Source organism: Nerophis ophidion, linkage group LG06 (genome assembly GCF_033978795.1).
Source record: "Nerophis ophidion isolate RoL-2023_Sa linkage group LG06, RoL_Noph_v1.0, whole genome shotgun sequence".
NCBI classification, from domain to species: Eukaryota; Metazoa; Chordata; class Actinopteri; order Syngnathiformes; family Syngnathidae; genus Nerophis; species Nerophis ophidion.
The window spans coordinates 68,312,386-68,332,814 of NC_084616.1; the positions used below are offsets into that span (position 1 = coordinate 68,312,386).

At 38.7% G+C, this 20,429-nt stretch overlaps 1 protein-coding gene across 1 annotated transcript in view; it reads left to right on the forward strand.

Moving 5' to 3' along the window:
* The window catches only part of scn1lab (sodium channel, voltage-gated, type I like, alpha b), a 121,842-nt gene that overhangs the window by 74,441 nt on the left and 26,972 nt on the right, over positions 1–20,429 (forward strand). Inside the window, exons 18-20 of the mRNA XM_061904697.1 lie at positions 13,375–13,510; positions 15,972–16,126; positions 19,079–19,252. Coding sequence (XP_061760681.1) covers positions 13,375–13,510; positions 15,972–16,126; positions 19,079–19,252 — 465 coding nt within the window. The remainder of the gene's footprint in view (positions 1–13,374; positions 13,511–15,971; positions 16,127–19,078; positions 19,253–20,429) is intronic.

Here is a 20,429-nt window from a genome sequence, read left to right on the forward strand (position 1 = left end):
TTAAATGCTTCTACTGAGGTGGCATCTCGAACTGTTACCGGGAGGGCATTCCAGAGTACTGGAGCCCGAAATGAAAACGCTCTATAGCCCGCAGACTTTTTTTGGGCTTTGGGAATCACTAATAAGCCGGAGTCCTTTGAACACAGATTTCTTGCCGGGACATATGGTACAATACAATCGGCAAGATAGGATGGAGCTAGACTGTGTAGTATTTTATACGTAAGTAGTAAAACCTTAAAGTCACATCCTAAGTGCACAGGAAGCCAGTGCAGGTGAGCCAGTACAGGCGTAATGTGATCAAACTTTCTTGTTCTTGTCAAAAGTCTAGCAGCCGCATTTTGTACTCTGTGTGTTTAGTATTTTTAAAACTCCCCATATGTATGTATGTAGGCGAATTCAACCAATCCTGACAAATGATGCACAGCGTGGAAACTTCCTGGCACATTTTGGCCAATGAGCGTCAAACAAACTCAGGGAATCAAAACACACGTTTGAACACCAAACACTTAAACTAACGTGGGAATCCATTCTACTCTGCCACTCTAGCACACATCTCACTCAAAAGCACCACCTCTTAAAGGCACAAAGGCTCACATCACAGATAATACACTGTCTTGTGGCGTTTGTTATTACCTTTCCCGACCACCGTAGATATCAGCCATTTTTGTATTGATGACACCTCAGATGGGAAAATAGACTTAACGTTTAAAATCTTTAAAATTACTAGTGTCATAGTTTGTTGGTGACGAATCCCAAGATGCAGAGACGGAGGCAGGCATTGAACAAGAAAACATGATTTAATAAAAATACTAAGACAAAAACCAACAAAGGGTACAAACAAAAAGCGCGCACGTGGGCGAATAACAAACTACAAATAGCTAACAGGAACAGCTTACCGCTACGATGACAAGGACAAATAGTAGCACGACAGGTAGTAGCTGTAATGATGACATCGACAAATCACGACAGGTAGCAGCGACACAAGAGCGGCAAGAAGTGACATGGATAAGACAATAATCTAGCACTGATTGGAGGAACAAAGCAGGTAAAATAGGAGCTGGCTGATTAACATCAGGTGTGGCCAGGTGCCAATCAGCCAAAGCTGAGGGGAAACAAAGCACTCAGGGAGACAAACAGGAAGCTGAACCAAAATAAGATTGCTGACAGGAACTAAGGACAGGAAATACTAAACACACAGAGGAGAAACTAAAACACAAACAAACTGTCAGTGGCAAGCCTGACAACTAGTGCTAAATTCATATAAGGTCTGCTGTTTTTAAATCTAATGTTTTGCTTTTTCCAATATCGATAATATCGATTGATTCCCTTTTAAAACGAACTTCGATCAATACCTATCTCTTGGAAGGCAAACTTGCCAATACAAATCGAGATAGTTAAAATCGATCTTTTGATGTATCATTACTGCAGTTCACTTGCTACTGATGAGACACAAGCAAGCAAAAATGGACAAAATAAACCCAACCTCATGGAAATATCAAGTTAATTTGTTTTACATAGTTACTGTACAAGGAACATCACATGTTTACACAAGCACAATTCAGCATATCCTGAAAGAGTAGGAAGAAGTAGCTCTTGTATAATCCTACACCTCCATGTCTCACAATGTCAATTTTTTGTGTGTTTAACTTTTTCACATTATACCATTTTCTAATTGAGCAATAAAATAATAAGTGTGATAGCAGAGTTAAAAGTTTGTAAATAACTTATTCAGTAATGATAGAATAAATAATATTGGGCAACTATCCATCCATCCATCCATTTTCTACCGCTTATTCCCTTTCGGGGTCGCGGGGGGCGCTGGCGCCTATCTCAGCTACAATCGGGCGGAAGGCGGGGTACACCCTGGACAAGTCGCCACCTCATCGCAGGGCCAACACAGATAGACAGACAACATTCACACTCACATTCACACACTAGGGCCAATTTAGTGTTGCCAATCAACTTATCCCCAGGTGCATGTCTTTGGAAGTGGGAGGAAGCCGGAGTACCCGGAGGGAACCCACGCATTCACGGAGAGAACATGCAAACTCCACACAGAAAGATCCCGAGCCTGGATTTGAACCCAGGACTGCAGGACCTTCGTATTGTGAGGCAGACGCACTAACCCCTCTGCCACCGTGAAGCCATTGGGCAACTAAGTACGAAGTATATGATAATACCTTAATTAGATAACAATATGGAAAGAATACAGACAAAATTGAATGGTACGAAGTATATGATAATACCTTAATTAGATAACAATATGGAAAGAATACAGACAAAATTGAATGGTAAAAAACTGACAACGTGAATAATAAGTATATGAATATACAATATATCTGAATAAACCCTGTTAAAAAAAATAGTGATATTAAGAAGTGATATTAAAGACACTGTGATATAGATTCAAAAATAATATTTGACTTAGGGACGGCGTGGCGCAGTGGCGCAGTGGGATAGTGGCCGTGCGCAACCCAAGGGTCACTGGTTCAAATCCCACCTAGAACCAACCTCGTCACGTCCGTTGTGTCCTGAGCAAGACACTTCACCCTTGCTCCTGATGGTTAGCGCCTTGCATGGCAGCTCCCTCCATCAGTGTGTGAATGGTTAAATGTGGAAGTAGTGTCAAAGCGCTTTGAGTACCTTGAAGGTAGAAAAGCGCTATACAAGTACAACCCATTTATTTAAATGATATCAGACACTGGTATTTATGAAAAAATAATTCAAGATTAATTCTATCAGGCACTGTGACATTGATTCAAAATAATTAATATATCAGACACTGGTATTTATTAAATAAAAGTGAATTAATTTACGATAGATTATAGCAGACACTGTGTCATGATCAGCTTTCGCCGAAAACCCCAATGTAGAGAGTAAATGATACAAATAAAAACAAAAACCGCTTTCAAAAAAGAATGAAGAAAAGAGTGGAGGGACAGAAAACGCACACAAAATGTATAGAGAGGAAACAGCTTACACTACACGACAGCGTCACAGGAACAAGAAGTGTGAGTGGAGCCAGGGCAGAGGAGAAGAACACGACTGAAAGGGTGAACTATCAAGAATCCGCTGGCGCTGAGTGAATGGACGAGAGAGTTTAAGTGGTCAGGAAGTAATGAGTAAAAAGGTTGTGCAAAGGTGGCTCTGCCCCGTGACCTAAAAAGCAGATACTGCAACAAAAAAAAGACAGACGCCAGAATGACACACTGGGTTTCATTAAATAATTCATGAACTCAGGGTACATTTTATCAGACACTTTGGTATACAGTATATTAAATAATGTTAAATCAATTAATTCAGGATAAATGATACCAGACACCGTAGTATTCATAAAAATATATACATTAATTCAGGATAAAATAGATAAGACACTGTGGTAATTATTGCATAATGTTTAATCATTTAATCAAGGATTACTGATATCAGGCACTATGATATTAAAGTTAAAGTACCCATGATTTTCACACACACACCAGGTGTGGCAAAATTATTCTCTGCCTTTGACTCATCACCCTTGAGAGCAGTGGGCAGCAGCGGTGGGGCGGGGCCGGGAATCATCAATGGTGATTTAACCCCCAATTCCAACCCTTAATATTCATTAAAAAGTAATTAATATATACATTCTGGATAAAACAGATCAAACACTATAGTATTTATGAATAATGATTAATTAATTAATTCAGGATAAATGATATATATATATACACTGTGGTATTCATGAAAATATCGTTAATATATTACTACATGATAAATGATAGATAAATGATATCAGACACTGTGGTATTTAGTAGGGGTGTAACGGTACACAAAAATTGCAGTTCGGTACGTGCTTCGGTTTAGAGGTCACGGTTTGGTTCATTTTCGGTACAGTAAGAAAACAACCAAATATAAATTGTTTGGTTATTTATTTACCAAATGTGTAAACAATGGCATAACATACATATACACACAGGGTCCATTGCCAAGGTTAATGTGGTAAACATATACAAAATAAAAACTAAATGAGATAAGGCTCAGAATGGTTTCTAAACAAAACCTTTCTACATATAAAGTGATTTTTTTGATTGATTGATTGATTGATACTTTTATTAGTAGACTGCACAGTACAGTACATATTCCATACAATTGACTACTGAATGCTAACACCCCAATAAGTTTTTCAACTTGTTTAAGTCGGGGTCCATGTTAATCAACATTAAACTGCCTCAAGTTGTTACTCAGATGAAATTAAATGACAAAACTTTTATTCTACATATAAAAAGTGCAACATTAAACAGTTTCAAGTCAACCCAGCCTGGCTAACTTGGCAGTAAGAGGATATATGGGCTTACTGTTGTTCCACCATAGAAGTGGGTCAATATCTAGTTTTTAATGCAATACAGCAACCCCCCGCGACCCCGGACGGGACAAGAGGTAGAAGATGGATGGATGGTCTTAAATCTGCTGCTATAAAAACATTAGTTATTGCTTCAGCCCTGCCTGACTCGCCGAGGAGAGGCTGCTTGAATGCGGTGGTGACGCTTCAAAGGGGTTAGCATGTTTGACGTGTTGGCAGAAGCATACCCTACTGCTGCTCAACAATGTTGGCAAACTTCTGCCCTCCATTGTTGTATCGCAACGCGTAGCCAAAGTGTTCCCAAACGGGAGATGTTAACAAAGCAGGAGGATCTTCCAGCTCTAGCATGCCCTGTGTTGTGCCTCGCTCTGCATTGTTTACACAACCTGCGGTGCGATACCTGAAATGTCCGTGTGGAAACTCGTTCGGTACACCTCCGAACCGAACCGAAACGGTTCAATACAAATACCCGTACAGTTACACCCCTAGTATTTAGGCAATGATGATACAAAATTAATATAGAATCAAAAAAATCAGGCATCATGTTTCTTGTCATTCAGTTTCTTGTATGTACTCTCTTAAAAGTAACTTAGATAATGTGTTTTTACTATGTAAAGTGCTTTGAGTCACTAGAGAAAAGTACTATATAAATATAATTCAAATGAGGTTTTACTCTTTGAATATGTTCTTCGAACACATGATGTTGAAGCCCAAAGTGTCAGTACTTGCTGAGAAACTGGAAAGGGTAGTGTTAAGTGAGCTCTGCTTCCTACTTTCTTTTGGTCATGTTAAAGTGTGCAATTTTAAACGTGACAAATACAACAATGCAACCTCATTAAGCATGTTAAAGAAATAAATTATTAAGAAGTGTAAAATACTGTGATGCAGTTATATTTTGAATGTTTCCCATCTAAATAACATGACTACTATGGTTTACATTAACAATGCATTATTTAGAAGAAAAAAATCTTTTGTTAATGTCTAAAAGACCCCAACAGATAAATTGATTCACTTTAAGCGAGCCCCCATTGGCTCCCACGTACTCCAAGTTTGTTTGTAAAGGGGAACTGCACTTTTTGAGGGAAATGTTGCCCATCGTTCATAATTCTTCACGAGATAAGAACACATATGTATTTCTCTTTAAAAAAATAATCCCTCAATGTTTTGTATACAGTACATGCAGTAAATATACAGTATATGTAATGTAGTAACAGGAACATTAATTTTGCCATATAATATTTGAGGTATTTTGGTAATTTCAAGTATTGCCCAAACATTTGTAGCATTGATTTTACAGGGCACACCGCAATATTTGTTATTTCTTCAACAACAAGTACTACTAATCGTGGCAGACCTAATCAGACCCAAAGACAACTATTTTGGTAAAAATTACGAGCCCTAACTTTATATTTTGAGAGTAAATATACAAAGGATGAGCTTCAAGTTTTAAAATCAGAGTTATCAGCAGATCCAACTCTAGTGAAACATTAAGCATCATGGAGCAGTGTTACCAAGTGCTAAACTACAAACACAAAGTACGAACATTAATAAAACAGTCACACATTGTCCAATATCTTTTGGTTCTAAATTGAATTTCGAAGTTGTCTAACTTCTGTGCTTATGGCCACAACATTCTATCAATCAATCAATTAAAGTTTACTTCGCCCTTAATCACAAATGTCTCAAACGACATCCTCAGCTCAGATCCTACATCAGGGCAAGGAAACACTCCACCCAATGGGAACAATGAGAAACCTTGGAAGGGACCACATATGTACACCCCTGTTACCTACACAGCAGAGGATCCTTTTGCAAGTAGACATGTCAGGGCGCAGAGACGTCACCGACAGATGCATAAGGATTGGTCACCCCTGGAACAGCTCGTGCCTCCTCAATGGTACTGTTTCATGGTCACCTAATAACTCTTCCATGCAGGAGCGGCGGGCAGAGCAGAAAAGAGAGACAGCAGATCAACTGGTCTAAAAAAGGGGTCTATTTAAAGGCTAGAGTATACAAATGAGTTGTAAGATGGGACTTAAATGCTTCTACTGAGGTAGCATTTTTAACTGTTCCGGAAGGGCTTTTCAGAGTACTGGAGCCTGAATAGAAAACGCTTTATAGCCCGCAGACTTTTTTTGGGCTCTGGGAATCACTAATAAGCCAGAGTTCTTTAAACGCAGACTGGGACAGATGGTACAATACAATCAGCAAGACAGGAAGGAGCTAAACTGTTTAGTATTTTATACGTAAGAAGTAAAACCTTAAAGTCTCATCTTAAGGGCACAGGAAGGCAGTGCAGGTGAGCCAATGTAGGCAAAATATGATCAAACGTTCTTGTTCTTGTCAAAAGTCTACCAGCCCCATTTTGTATAAACTGTAATATTTTATTGCTGGACATAGGGGCACCCGAAAAATAACATGTTACGATAATCGAGACGAGATGTAAAGAACACATGAATAATGGTCCCAGCGTCGGTGGTGGACAAAAGGGGCCGAAATTTAGCGATACTACGGTGATGAAATAAGGCTGTTTTGGTAACACTCTTGATGTGTAACTCAAACAAGAGAGTTGGGTTGTAGATATTAGCAAGATTCTTTACTGAGTCGCTTTGTGTAATTGTTTGATTGTCAAATGTTAAGGTGGCATTATTAAATGGGTGCCGGTGTCTAGCAGGACCAATAATCAGCATTTCCGTTTTAATAGTGTTAAGATGCAAAAAGTTAGTGGACATCCATTTTTTTATTTAATTTAGACACGCCTCCAGGTGACTACAATCTGGCGTGTTGGTCAGCTTTAGGGGCATGTAAAGTTGGGTGTCATCAGAAGAATCAAAATCAGAAATACTTTATTAATCCTCGAAGGAAAATTTAGATTTTTAGCACGATCCCATTCAAGATCAGACAAACATTGCAGGGAGACAGAAAAAGGATCACTGACGGGTCTGCCAACGTGTAGCATAAGAGTGAAAGCTGACACCGTATTTGAGTATGATGTCACGTAGCGGCAGCATGGAGATTCTGAAGAGTGCAGGGCCAAGAACCGATCCATGTGGAACTCCGCACGTTACCTCAACGTACTCCGAGGTCGCATTATGGGAGACGCACTGCATTCTTCTATAACATTCTACTACTGTATCTAAAAATTTACCAAACCATGACCGTCAAACCGACACACTCACCGATCCATGATGATGGCGTACCATTACTTCTCCTATTTTAGGTGTCACAGTTTGACTGAGTTGCATATATGCAAAATACCGAAATTTTTTTGTCTTTTTACCGTATGTAGCATATTACATGCAAGAAAAATCCTAACTAAATTGTGAGCAACTGAATGACTGTGGCTTTTGGTGCACGTTTAAAATTGTTTAACCCCCTTTGTTTAACTTATTGCAGCCATGTCACAGACGCTCTCAAGGTTTTCAGTGAGAGGAGACTTGTAAGAGCACTTTATTGCATCATAGCACTAACCATGAGGACTGCCAATATCATTTACAAACAGATGTTTTTTTTTCAAATGGATTGCCCATTCTGTCTTCTTTGCCTGGTCTTGCCACACACCCCCACCCACTTTGCTTTATCCTTGCCCTGTTCCCCATACAGCAGCACACTACATGCTGTATTTCTTTTAGTTTCTTTTTACGCTTCCCCTTTTCATAATTGATCCCCACACATCAAGATGCATTGCAGTTCACAGTCACATGAACGAGCAAAGCTACTGTTTTTGGCCATTAGTATGGGATCTCATCCTGCATAAGCTTGACATCTATTGGTTGGTTTTAAACTGGGACTCGATCTGCATCTAACTGTAATTGTAACATACAGAGTGAGCTTAAAGTCTGAACATATATTATACACACGCAATATGTCCTGCATTATAACAAAAAGGTGTAGGTGTAATTTAATTATTAATACAAATACATGCTAAATAAAACAAATTAAAAACATTTATGGATATATATATATTTATTTTATTTTAATTTTTTTACCAGAGGCTTTGGAGATTGATGGTGGATATTAGGTTCTGGGCTGTTTCTAGTATTCTTTGTTCTGAAAGGGAAAATGACAGACGTTTTTCCTGTTATCTGCTGTGGCCATCCACCCAGCTTCGGGGTTACTGTCCCCAGTTCCCCGATCACTACTGGCAACACTGTTGCCTTTACATTCTACATTTTATCTAGCTCTTTCCCCACCTGTTCCTGTTCCTTTTGCTCTGACTTTGAATTGATGGATTGGATCTATCACAATCCTCTGGTGTTCATCCACCTCCACTATGTCATACTGGTTGGGTATTACCAGTTTCATAGTATGAATCTGAATGTCCCAAAGGATATTGGCCTGTATGGGATTCTGGGTAATTGTTATGTTGCGTTTATAATGTGTTACAGTAAGGATGTTCTCCCGAAATGTGTTTGTCATTCTTGTTTGGTGTGGGTTCACAGTGTGGCGCATATTAGTAACAGTGTTAAAGTCGTTTATATCGCAACCTTCAGTGTAACCTGTATCACCCAGTATGCCTTGCAATCTCGTACATGTGACGATAGAAGCAGCAACATGCATGTGTCCGCCCGGCACGCAGATAGCATGGCGTAAAGGCGGACGCGATGATATGTTGTAGAGAACGTTAAAAGTAAAGCCATCACGGCACGCCCTCAATATTGTAGTCCAAGTGAAAATCGGAGAATGTTGACCCCGGGTGATGTCCGGGAGAGGCACCGAAATCCGGAAACCCCCTGTAACAATTGGGGGGGTCGGCGATTATGCAGCTGAGCCACATCAGAGTGTCCAAAGAGTTGCCGACCGCGGGTTGCCGACCCCTGTTCTAGATAGTGCCTGTGACGCTCACCAGTCATTGCCCTCCTTCTCTTTGCTTGTTGTATAGCCTGAGTATGCTGGACTTGGGGTTGAAACCTCTAACCATTTTACTATGACTAAACACAGACCTGCCTCCTCCTGCTATTGGCTTGTCCCCGGGTATTTTTGGCTGTGCTGTGCATCTGTTACGTTGCACTCATGTAATTGTCAATGTCGTTGTGTAGCATTGTGAGGTGAATCAAGAAGTCAATGTCACACTGTTTTTTGGTAGACATCTTTATGTCATCCGAGTAGAGAAAGTTATTGTTCTACTTTGGAACTGTTACCAAACCTATGGTTGTGCAGAACAGTAGCATCTCCTTGGATTATGCGGCACCTGTACATCTGGCTTTGTGTTAGCTTCCTGATGTGTCTTTCACAGCCTTGTTGTATTAAAATATGTATTTATTTATACACATACAAATTATGTTTCTTTATCATATAAAGTTGATTTATTATATACATTTTTTTTTCTCCTAAGATCCATTGCCCTCTGCAATGGATATTTGTTTGTGGCCTATTTCTTTTGTCAGTGTTACACATTGCAGACAAAAATAGCCCTGTTATGCATGTCAACAAATGTCCATTGCAGAGGATACTGGCTCTCAGAAAAGTATTATATGCATTTCTGCATATGTGTCCAGACTTAAAGAGCACCCTGTATCACTGAGGTTGTAGGGTTTTAAAATGTGATATGAGCAAATATTCATGTTCTATCACTTAAAATGAGAAATTGTTTAGTTCAAAAAATATTGCAGGTTTTATTTACTTGAATTAGTAATGTTATGCAATAACAATCTGTTTGAATATGACATTGTTTTTTCTGCATATATAACTGCAAGGCAGACTCAATTGTCACATAATGTAGCATTACATACCAGCCAAATATGGTTCTACTAGGGATGGGTACCGAATCCGGTACTTTTTTTTGGTATCGACCAAATCCTGCCGGTCCTACTGGGCACCGATTCACGTAAAATCCAACATTGGCAGGTTACGGTACCTGGGTTGCACGTGACATCACGACCGGTTACTGGCTCAGCCGGCCGGCTCTTTGCACTTCAGCACTTGGTTGTCACTCTAGCAGCACTGAGAGCTGACTCAGCCAAACTACCTCGACGAAATTTGCCTGTTGTTGTTGGCAATTTCCAATGCCAAGAAATAAATTCACTCAACAAAACACTACAACCTAGGTTAAGTAAGGTTCATCTTTTCCAAAAATGCGCCAGCCGGATTCTAATATACATCAGCTTTGTTATTGACATGCTACTGATTAGCATAAGCGAGTTTACATGGCGATTTCAAAACCTTCAAATGTATTCACAAAAACTACAACAAAGCTGCACGTTATAATCAAACAGCTGGTTCTTAGTAAATACAATACTTACACGATTAACACTTTGTAGGGCGCAACAAAAAATTTGATTCAGCAAAGACTAAATTGACGAGCCAAGACACACCCTCAAATAAACCCTACTGCCATTTAACGCCTTGAAAATTTCGAATTGCAGCTTATTGTCACAATTGCAAATGAGACTCAGAAATGTCACAATAAAACAAGATACTGCAGAACAACTGGACAGCAGTTAGCATAATCAGCTCATTTTTAAATGTTGCATTAAAAAAAATGTTTATTATCGAAAATAATTCAAATGCATTGACACATATAATAGTAGCGAAAATTGGTACTGTTGAGTATCGTTATCGATTCAGATGTGAACGGTGCCCATCCCTAGTTGCTACAGATACAATTCCATCAGTGTTTTACCTACTGTCAATAACCCTCATGAAGTAGGTACACAAATTACCAAGGTAAATAAAGGCAGCATCCTTCCAGAGACCAATGCACTCGTGAGAAGCATGCCTCCATCATTCTCATGCCGTATTAGCTGAGTCCCATGGCAATCAGGGCTGCTGCACTGTCTAAGATGACATGTTTCCAAACTTTACACACCAGACAGAAACTCACTATGCAAAAAAAGAATCCTGCCTAGCACGACTGACACATCCCACATTTTCTAGATGCTAATGTCTATTTCCTTTCAGTAGAAATTGAGCTTGAACATGTTCTATACAGTACCAGTCCTATGTTTACGTACATATCATGGGCTTGAATATCTCATTTGGATCCTTTTTTTATATATTTGAATGGTTCTTCAGTGATCAGTGATTTTTTTAAACAATATTGGGTGAGACCTTTTGAATTTATGTAGGGTTTTCTCTCTGGAAATAGAGAGGGTCAGAATTATACAGTCCATACCTTACACTCAACAGTCCAAAGAACAAACATCTAAATAGGAAATTGTATATTTACACAAATTTGTAAAGTCTCGGAGACAACAGTTTAAACAAGTATACACACACAGAAGTACAAGTTGTTTGGATATGTCACCACGTTTCCAGGTTTGGAAGAAGACTCAAGATGTCACTCTCAGATGAATGAACATTAGTTAAGAGTCTCAGAAACCACATGCTCAAACCTGCCATGAATTGAAAACTGCTGGAAAACCTGCACCATATCCACAGTAAAGCTAGTTTTACATCGTAGCATCAAGACTGCACAAACTAGATGGAATCCTGAAGAAGGACTATCCAAGAGTGTTTTCCAACTTTATCTCAAATCAACAAGACGGTAACAACTTTGAAACAATAGGGCGTTCCAACCGGACAGTGATCTCACACACACATAAAAGGTTTTGGAATGAATGAAGCAGGCTAACATTAATCTTTTGCAACAGCCTTCTCCTTGTCCGGAAAAGGGTGGAGTGCCATCTCCGGGTTGGGGAGGAGACCCTGCCCTAAGTGGAGGAGTTTAGGTACCTTGAAGTCTTTTTCACGAGTGAGGGAAGAGTGGATCAGTGTGGCGTCTTCAGTAATGTATCGATCGCAGTATCGATCTGTTGTGGTGAAGAAGGAGCTAAGCCGGAAGGCAAAGCTCTCAATTTACCAGTCGATACGTTCCCATTCTCACCTAAATGTCATGAGCTTTGGGTTTTGGCCAAAAGGACAAGATCACAGGTACAAGCGGCCGAAATGAGTTTCCTCCGCCGGGTGGCGGGGCTCTCCCTTAGAGATAGGGTGAGAAGCTCTGTCATCCGGGAGGAGATCAAAGTAAAGCCGCTGCTCCTCCACACCGAGAGGAGTCGGATGAGGTGGTTCAGTCATCTGGTCAGGATGCCACCCGAACGCCTCCCAAGGGAGGTGTGTAGGGCACATTCGACCGGTAGGAGGCCATGGGCAAGACCCAGGACACGTTGGGAAGACAATGTCTCCTGGCTGGCCTGGGAACACCTCCTTATCCCCCGGGAAGAGCTGAACGAAGTGGCTGAGGAGAGGGAAGTCTGGGCTTCCCTGCTTAGGCTGCTGCCCCCGCGACCCGACCTCAGATGAGCTGAGGAAGATGGATGGATGGATGGATAAATGAACTTTTAACAAAGTCTTTGTCAGTATGTGTCTGCCCAATACTTGTGCTTGAAAATCATTGAAGTTATACATTTAGCATTTGACCCTACAAAAAATGGTTCAAACCGTTGAGGGCCCGACAATTATAAGACCGTTCCTGTAATGAGTGAACACCTGACTGGAACTGTAAATACAGAAAACACTCAACCACATGCTGTCTTATAAACAGTGCACAGTACTGGACTTTGCTGGTAAACTAAAGTGGTCATCATTTGACTTCAACACAAACAGAAAAAGCTCGAAGACAGATTTTTTTGTAAGGAATGGAAATTATGTGTTTTCATGTCACTGAGGCAGAACTTGGAGGTTTGGATTATTGCACCAAACTAAATACAAATATTTTGCTTCATTTCTCAGTAGACCTGAAAATACTATATACTGTATGTTCTGCTTGGTACAATTTCAGGGTTTATGATGCACTGGAATATTGCATGCCGTCTACCTCAAAGGGAGGTAGCATCAAACGTACCCACAGTTTCATGACTTTAATGTTCAACTCCCCATGCCATGTGTTGCTATATGATATGATGTTAGCCTCAGGTAAAAGTCACAGCAAAGCCTGTAGGTACATTTGATCAATGCTGCATGTGATGACAATGGAAAGGGTGTTAATAGAGTCCATCTCTGTTATGACACCGCCTCGTCCAACAGTAATGACCACCTCAGAATGTTTGCTCCCAGGACCATCGTCTAACTCTGTGCCCCACTTCCTTGTGCAGAAGCTTGATGTAGAGCCCAAACCTCTCAGTTCTTCAGAAGGCAGCACCGTGGATATTGGTCCCCCAGGAGATGGGGTTGATTCCGTGGAATTAGAACCAGAAGAGTCCCTGGACCCTGAGGCCTGTTTCACTGAGGGTGAGATAGCTACAAGTGTGATAGATGTCAAGGAAAAAGTGGGACAGAAGTGCTGGTGCTCAGCCCTGGTCTGGTAAAGTCATAGCTGAGTGACAGTGAATAGAAATGCTCATCAGGTTAGAAAGAAAATGGAGCTTGTGAGTGTAATTTAACAAGGCATTCTGTCTTACATGGCACAATTTATAACCTGCAAATATCCTTTTTAGTTTGAAGTGAGGATAGAATTCACAAATTATGTTGCTAAATTTTACAAGAAAAGTTATTTGGCGAATATGGGTTTGAACTTTTGACCAATTTATTCGGTAGATACATATAGATCACCTATCAAGATCCCATTTTATACGAAAAGGCATTTTCCACAAAAATTTGTGTATGACACCACGACCAAACCAAGGCAGGGTTTAATACTGCATACGCTGATGCAATACTGTTAACAAATATTTAACAGATACATTTTAACCCATATGGGCTTCACGGTGGGAGAGAGGTTAGTGCGTCTGCCTCACAATACGAAGTTCCTGCAGTCCTGGTTCAAATCCAGACTCTGGATCTTTCTGTGTGGAGTTTGCATGTTCTCCCCGTGACTGTGTGGGTTCCCTCCGGGTACTCCGTCTTCCTCCCACTTCCAAAGACATGCACCTGGGGATAGGTTGATTGGCAACACTAAATTGGCCCTAGTGTGTGAATGTGAGTGTGAATGTTGTCTGTCTTTCTGTGTTGGCCCTGCGATGAGGTGGCGACTTGTCCAGGGTGTACCCCGCCTTCCGTCCGATTGTAGCTGAGATAGGCGCCAGCGCCCCCCGCAACCCCAAAGGGGAATAAGCGGTAGAAAATGGATGGATGGATTTTAACCCATATAAACCCAAACCCCCTTTTTGATTTAAGGGAAATTGTTTGACCAAAATACTGTAATTCATGAAAGAGATTTGTGTGTGCTTATGCATGTGTGTTACCTACGTATATATTTTATGTATGTCCAGTATATATACCGGTATACACTGTATATGTACTTGCCACTTTTGCGTCTAATATTTGAATTGAATGAAAGAACATATATTGATTGCAAATTCTCGAAACAGTGATATTCATTTAGTGCAGGGGTGTCAAACTCAAATACAGAGTGGGCCAAAATTTAAAACTGAACAAAGCTGCGGGCCAAAGTTGAACAAACTAACCTTTTAATTAGAACCCAAACAAGTTTTGCATTGAATATTGAACAAGCAAGGCTTATATAACTTTATAGTGGCATGCAAAATCGAGTTTCAAATTATAATTATAACAAAAAAATATCAATGGCATATCAAATAAAATGTAAATAAATTTGCAGCCTTCCGAAGTAAATATCAAAATAAACTTTTTCCACAGGCTAATAATACAATTTAGAATAAAATAACAATAATGAATGAATCAAACATTCAAGCCTTGAAGTAGCAAGACAAAGTGCATGAATAAAATGTTCATTATTGCTCAGTTTGCTACACTGATTTGCTTTAACACTGAATATGGAACAAGCAACGCCCATACAAATTAATAGTGCAAAATCAATTTTCATAAGCCAAACGAAAAAACATCAATGGTATATTAAATACAATTTCAATAAAAAATGTAATGCCTCTTTTCTTTTTGCAGCATTCTGGGGTTAATATCAAAATTAACTTTTTCCACAGGTTAATAAATTTGAAAATAAAATAACAATGAAGTGCATGGGGTTTGGTGGTAGCGGGGGGGGTGTATATTGTAGCGTCCCGGAAGAGTTAGTGCTGCATGGAGTTCTGGGTATTTGTTCTGTTGTGTTTATGATGTGTTACGGTTATGATGTTCCAGCGGCACTGCCGCTGTATAATACCGACGGGCCAGCTCTAATGTTAATTTCATAATACCGCAAGGGCCAAATGAAATTACATGGTGGGCCAAGATTGGCCCGCGGGCCAGAGTTTGACACCCATGATTTAGTGTCACATCAGACTTGTCATTGCATTTATAAGGCTTATAGCCTGATAGCAATATTTTACAAATATTATTACTTTTCCATGAATTATTTTAATATATTTTGTGAGGACAGTTGAATTGCAACATTTGACACCCTATTGAAACGTTAGAATTGCTAAAATGAGCTTTATTGGCAAGAAATCGACTACCTAACTTGCTGCAATTTTGAGGAATATCTTGCGATAGTCACATTAGTGTCACATAACAACCACTCCTAATTGTTCCATATATGTCAATTACGGACTTGATTAAAACAATTCAAGCACAAAACTGTACAGACACATTTAAACAATTTTAATGTGTTGGTGCCAAAGGTTGGTATCGATGAGCAGAGTTTTTAATGCCAGATGATCAATACACACCAACTGGGAAATAAGCGGTGGGATAAATTGTGGTCTCTTGCAGCCATGTACTTCATTCATTTCAGTTTTCCATATATTGTTCTTTCCCTAAATGTTATCGACAATTGCAGGATGTGTAAGCAGATTCCAGTGTTGCCAGGTCAACGAGGAAGGAGACAGGTTTAAGAGCTGGTGGACTCTCAGAAAAACCTGTTTTATCATAGTGGAGCACAACTGGTTTGAATCTTTTATCATCTTCATGATCCTTCTCAGTAGCGGAGCACTGGTAAGTTTGTGTTGTATTAGAAGTAAAGCACATATATGCATGCATCAGTTGTGGAGCTTACAGTAAATATATACTTTATGGTCCTTTTATGCTCACATTAAGTACATTTTTCTATTTTCTAAATGTCCTTGTAATTTGGTTCGTACACTCAAATGTGCGGCTTGTATTGCATGTAATATATGCAATATAAAAATATGTAAATATTTACTATGTTTAAACGCAGATTACTTGCATGATTTATGTTGATCGCACATGGTTGCCAACAAGCAACAAACTACCTTTTGTATTGGGATCAAATGCTCATTTCACTCAATGAAATATAAGTTATGTCAGGACTTGGAATAAGGATTGGACTCAGATGCAGAGAGGAAGTTCCAAACAAGGCTTTTATTTTGAAATGACTTTTAACCTCCAGAGCAAAGAGTATTTCGCATAAAATAATTAACAAAAATCCGCGGAAATAATTCTGGAAAAAGGTAATTCAAAAATCACTCCAAAAAATAGGAGGAAACAATTAACAAAAGAACGAACTTACAATAAAGTCGTATCTACTATAAAAATAACATAAAGCGCTCCAACAGGAGGAAAAAGCAAAAAGGCTACATATGTATATATATATATATATATATATATATATATATATAGGTGTGGGAAAAATCACAAGACTACTTCATCTCTACAGAACTGTTTCATGAGGGGTTCCCTCACTCATCAGGAGATTTATATATATATATATATATATATATATATATATATATATATATATGTATATATATATATATATATATATGCACTAAATACGGATAAAAAAAAAATCACTCAATCTTAGAGGACGAAAAGGAATTTAGAAAATAACACAAAAACTCACCAATTAGGTTGGACGAAGTCTAGGATAACAAAGGGCGCTCGGAGGACAAAAAACTAAACTCAAAATTACAGCAATTGATTTCCCGAACCAAAGAAGAAAACCAAGAATTAAGCAAGACAAGGATATCGACATGGACATGGGCATGGACGCTAGAAAGACACGCAAGTACGAGACGATCTGGCACAGAACAAGGGGAGGCATGAGCTTAAATAGAACATGAGGATAATGGGAAACAGGTGGAAACAATAAAGGGTCAGGGAGGACTTCAGACTGGTGACACAAGAGGAAGGGCCCGTGATCTGAAACAAGAGGAATTGCTTTTCAAAGTAAAACATGTAAATCACAAGACAGAAAAACCAAGACAAGACATCCCTCACCGCGGTGTGACAAGTTATATACAACCTTTATTCCATGTTATTTGTGTGTATCTTTTTCTTTAAAAAATAATTACTATAAAATATGTGTACTGTTCACATCTTTATAAAAGTATACACTTAAAAATCCGGATGAAGGTAAAAACACTTTTCACCTCTGTAGGTGCACAAGTTTTATATATTAAAATAATTTGGCGACATAATGAAGCTTGTCTTACATGCAATTGGAACTAATCAAAGCTATTCCTTTTATTCATTTGAGTAATGACTTTGATTAGTGTTGTAGTTGTGACTAATATTTTTTTATCTGTATTGCCTTATGATGTTCACCTGTTTCCTGTCATAGTACTCATCTTTTTCTATTTAGCATTTCTAGTTATTGCACTCTCTGATCCTTTTGTTGTGGAGAATCAATCTGCCTATGCCTATAGCCACACTATAAACCAGGGGTCACCAACCTTTTTGAAACCAAGGGCTACTTAATGGGTACTGATTAATGCGAAGGGCTACCAGTTTGATACACACTTAAATAAATTGACAGAAATAGCCAATTTGCTCAATTTACATTTAATAAATAAATCTATATATATGAAAAAATGGGTATTTCTGTCTGTCATTCCGTCGTACATTTGTTTTCCTTTTACGGAAGGTTTTTTTCTAGGGAATAAATGATGAAAAAAACACTTAATTGGACTTTTTAAAAGAGGAGAAAACACGAAAAAAAAAAAGAAAATTAAATTTTGAAACATAGTTTATCTTCAATTTCGACTCTTTAAAAATCAAAATTCAACCGAAAAAAATGAAGAGAAAAACTAACTAATTCAAATCTTTTTGAAAAAATCGAAAAAATTATTTATGGAATGTCATTAGTAATTTTTCCTGATTAACATTAATTTTAGAATTTTGATGACATGTTTTAAATAGGTTAAAATCCAATCTGCACTTTGTTAGAATTTATAACACATTGGACCAAGCTCTATTTTAAGCATTATTTCTAGATTTTCCAAAACAAACATTTTTAAATTAAATTCAAAAGACTTTGAAGTAAGATTAAAATTTGATTCTACAGATTTTCTAAATTTGCCAGAATATTTTTTTTTTAATTTTAATCATAATAAGTTTGAAGAAATATTTCACAAATATTGTTCGTCGAAAAAACAGAAGCTAAAATGAAGAATTAAATTAAAATGTATTTATTATTCTTTACAATAAAGAAAAATACTTGAACATTGATTTAAAATGTCAGGAAAGAAGAGGAAGGAATTTAAAAGGTAAAAAGGTGTATGAGTTTAAAAATCCTAAAATCATTTTTAAGGTTGTATTTTTTCTCTAAAATTGTCTTTCTGAAAGTTACAAGAAGCAAAGTAAAAAAATAAATGAATTTATTTAAACAAGTGAAGACCAAGTCTTTAAAACATTTTCTTGGGTTTTCAAATTCTATTTGACTTTTTTCTCTCTTAGAATTAAAAATGTCAAGCAAAGCGAGACCAGCTTGCTAGTAAATGAATAAAATTTGAAAAATAAAGGCAGCTCACTGGTAAGTGCTGCTTTTTGAGCTATTTTTACAACAGGCCAGCGGGCGACTCATCTGGTCCTTACGGGCCACCACGTTGGTGACCCCTACTATAAACCATGACATTAACCAATGCAAAATCGTCTAATTCCCACTTCTGTGCATCATAATGTACTTATTTTATGGATTCTGCTCAGGCCTTTGAGGACATATACATTGAACAGAGGAGGACTATTAAAACGATGCTTGAGTATGCAGACAAAGTCTTCACCTATATCTTCATCCTGGAGATGCTGTTGAAATGGGTGGCCTATGGCTTTGTCAAGTATTTCACCAATGCCTGGTGCTGGCTTGACTTCCTCATTGTTGATGTATGTACACTATTGACCATATGCATGAATTATGTTACAATAACCCCTATTGTTGGGTAGTTATGTACAGCAATGATTTAACTCAAGGGCGTAGAATTGGGTAGGGGACACCAGGGACACGTCCCTACCAATATCCAGCCGCCACTGTGTAGTCACTATTAACAAACAAGCGCTGCCCGTAATGTTTAGTCAATGATTATGGCACAGAAAGGGTTAAATGTCGGTCTCTGCTAGAAGTCCCGCTTCTAACCTAAATATCGCTCCCTGATTGGTTGCCGCTTTCATGCTAACTTACCTGTGATTGGCTGTCCTCACTGTGGAAAAAACAGTCCCACCTATCCAGACGTTAGCTCCAAATTAGCACTGCATCTCGTCTTTTCCTCCGCTTTTTTTCCAGGTGAAAGTCAATGCTCAGTCCCTTCTACCATTGTTAACCCTCCCCGTAGGTGAAAGTTAACCTTAAACATGTGAATTCAACTACTTTAGTCTGTTTTTTAACATCGTAAAAACATCAGCTGTCTTTTTCTACGGACTGCAACAGTCCGTTGTCATGGATACATGACAACAACTTCCACTCATACCAGTCGTACGTGCCTGAGGCGGAGTGATAGCCTACGCTGTGATAAGGCTTTAGAATAGTAGCCGTGCTCAATATTTAAACCACGGTTAACAGCCAATCAGATCGCCGGATTTCACCTTTCCGTTTTAATTTTTGAATTTTTTTTAGTTTCATGTAACATATTTACAGTACAAAAGCAGCAATAGAAAGAAGTAGATGAAGGGAAAAATTGTGAGTGATTTAAACACAAGTTGGGGAAAAGATTATTACAGTTAATTTATGTTTATTTACAATGTTGTATTGCAGGGGTAGGGAACCTATGGCTCTAGAGCCAGATGTGGCTCTTTTGATGACTGCATCTGGCTCTTAGATAAATCTTAGCTGACATTGCTTAACACGATAAGTAATGAAAAATTCCGCTGGTAATCACAGTGTCAACAATAACATTCAATATATAAAACATTCCGGGCGAATGTTTTATATATTCACTGGATCGGTTTGCAGCCGAGTGTGAAGCGACCGGAATGAGAATCAGCACCTCCAAGTCCGAGTCCATGGTTCTCGCCCGGAAAAGGGTGGAGTGGCATCTCCGGGTTGGGGAGGAGACCCTGCCCCAAG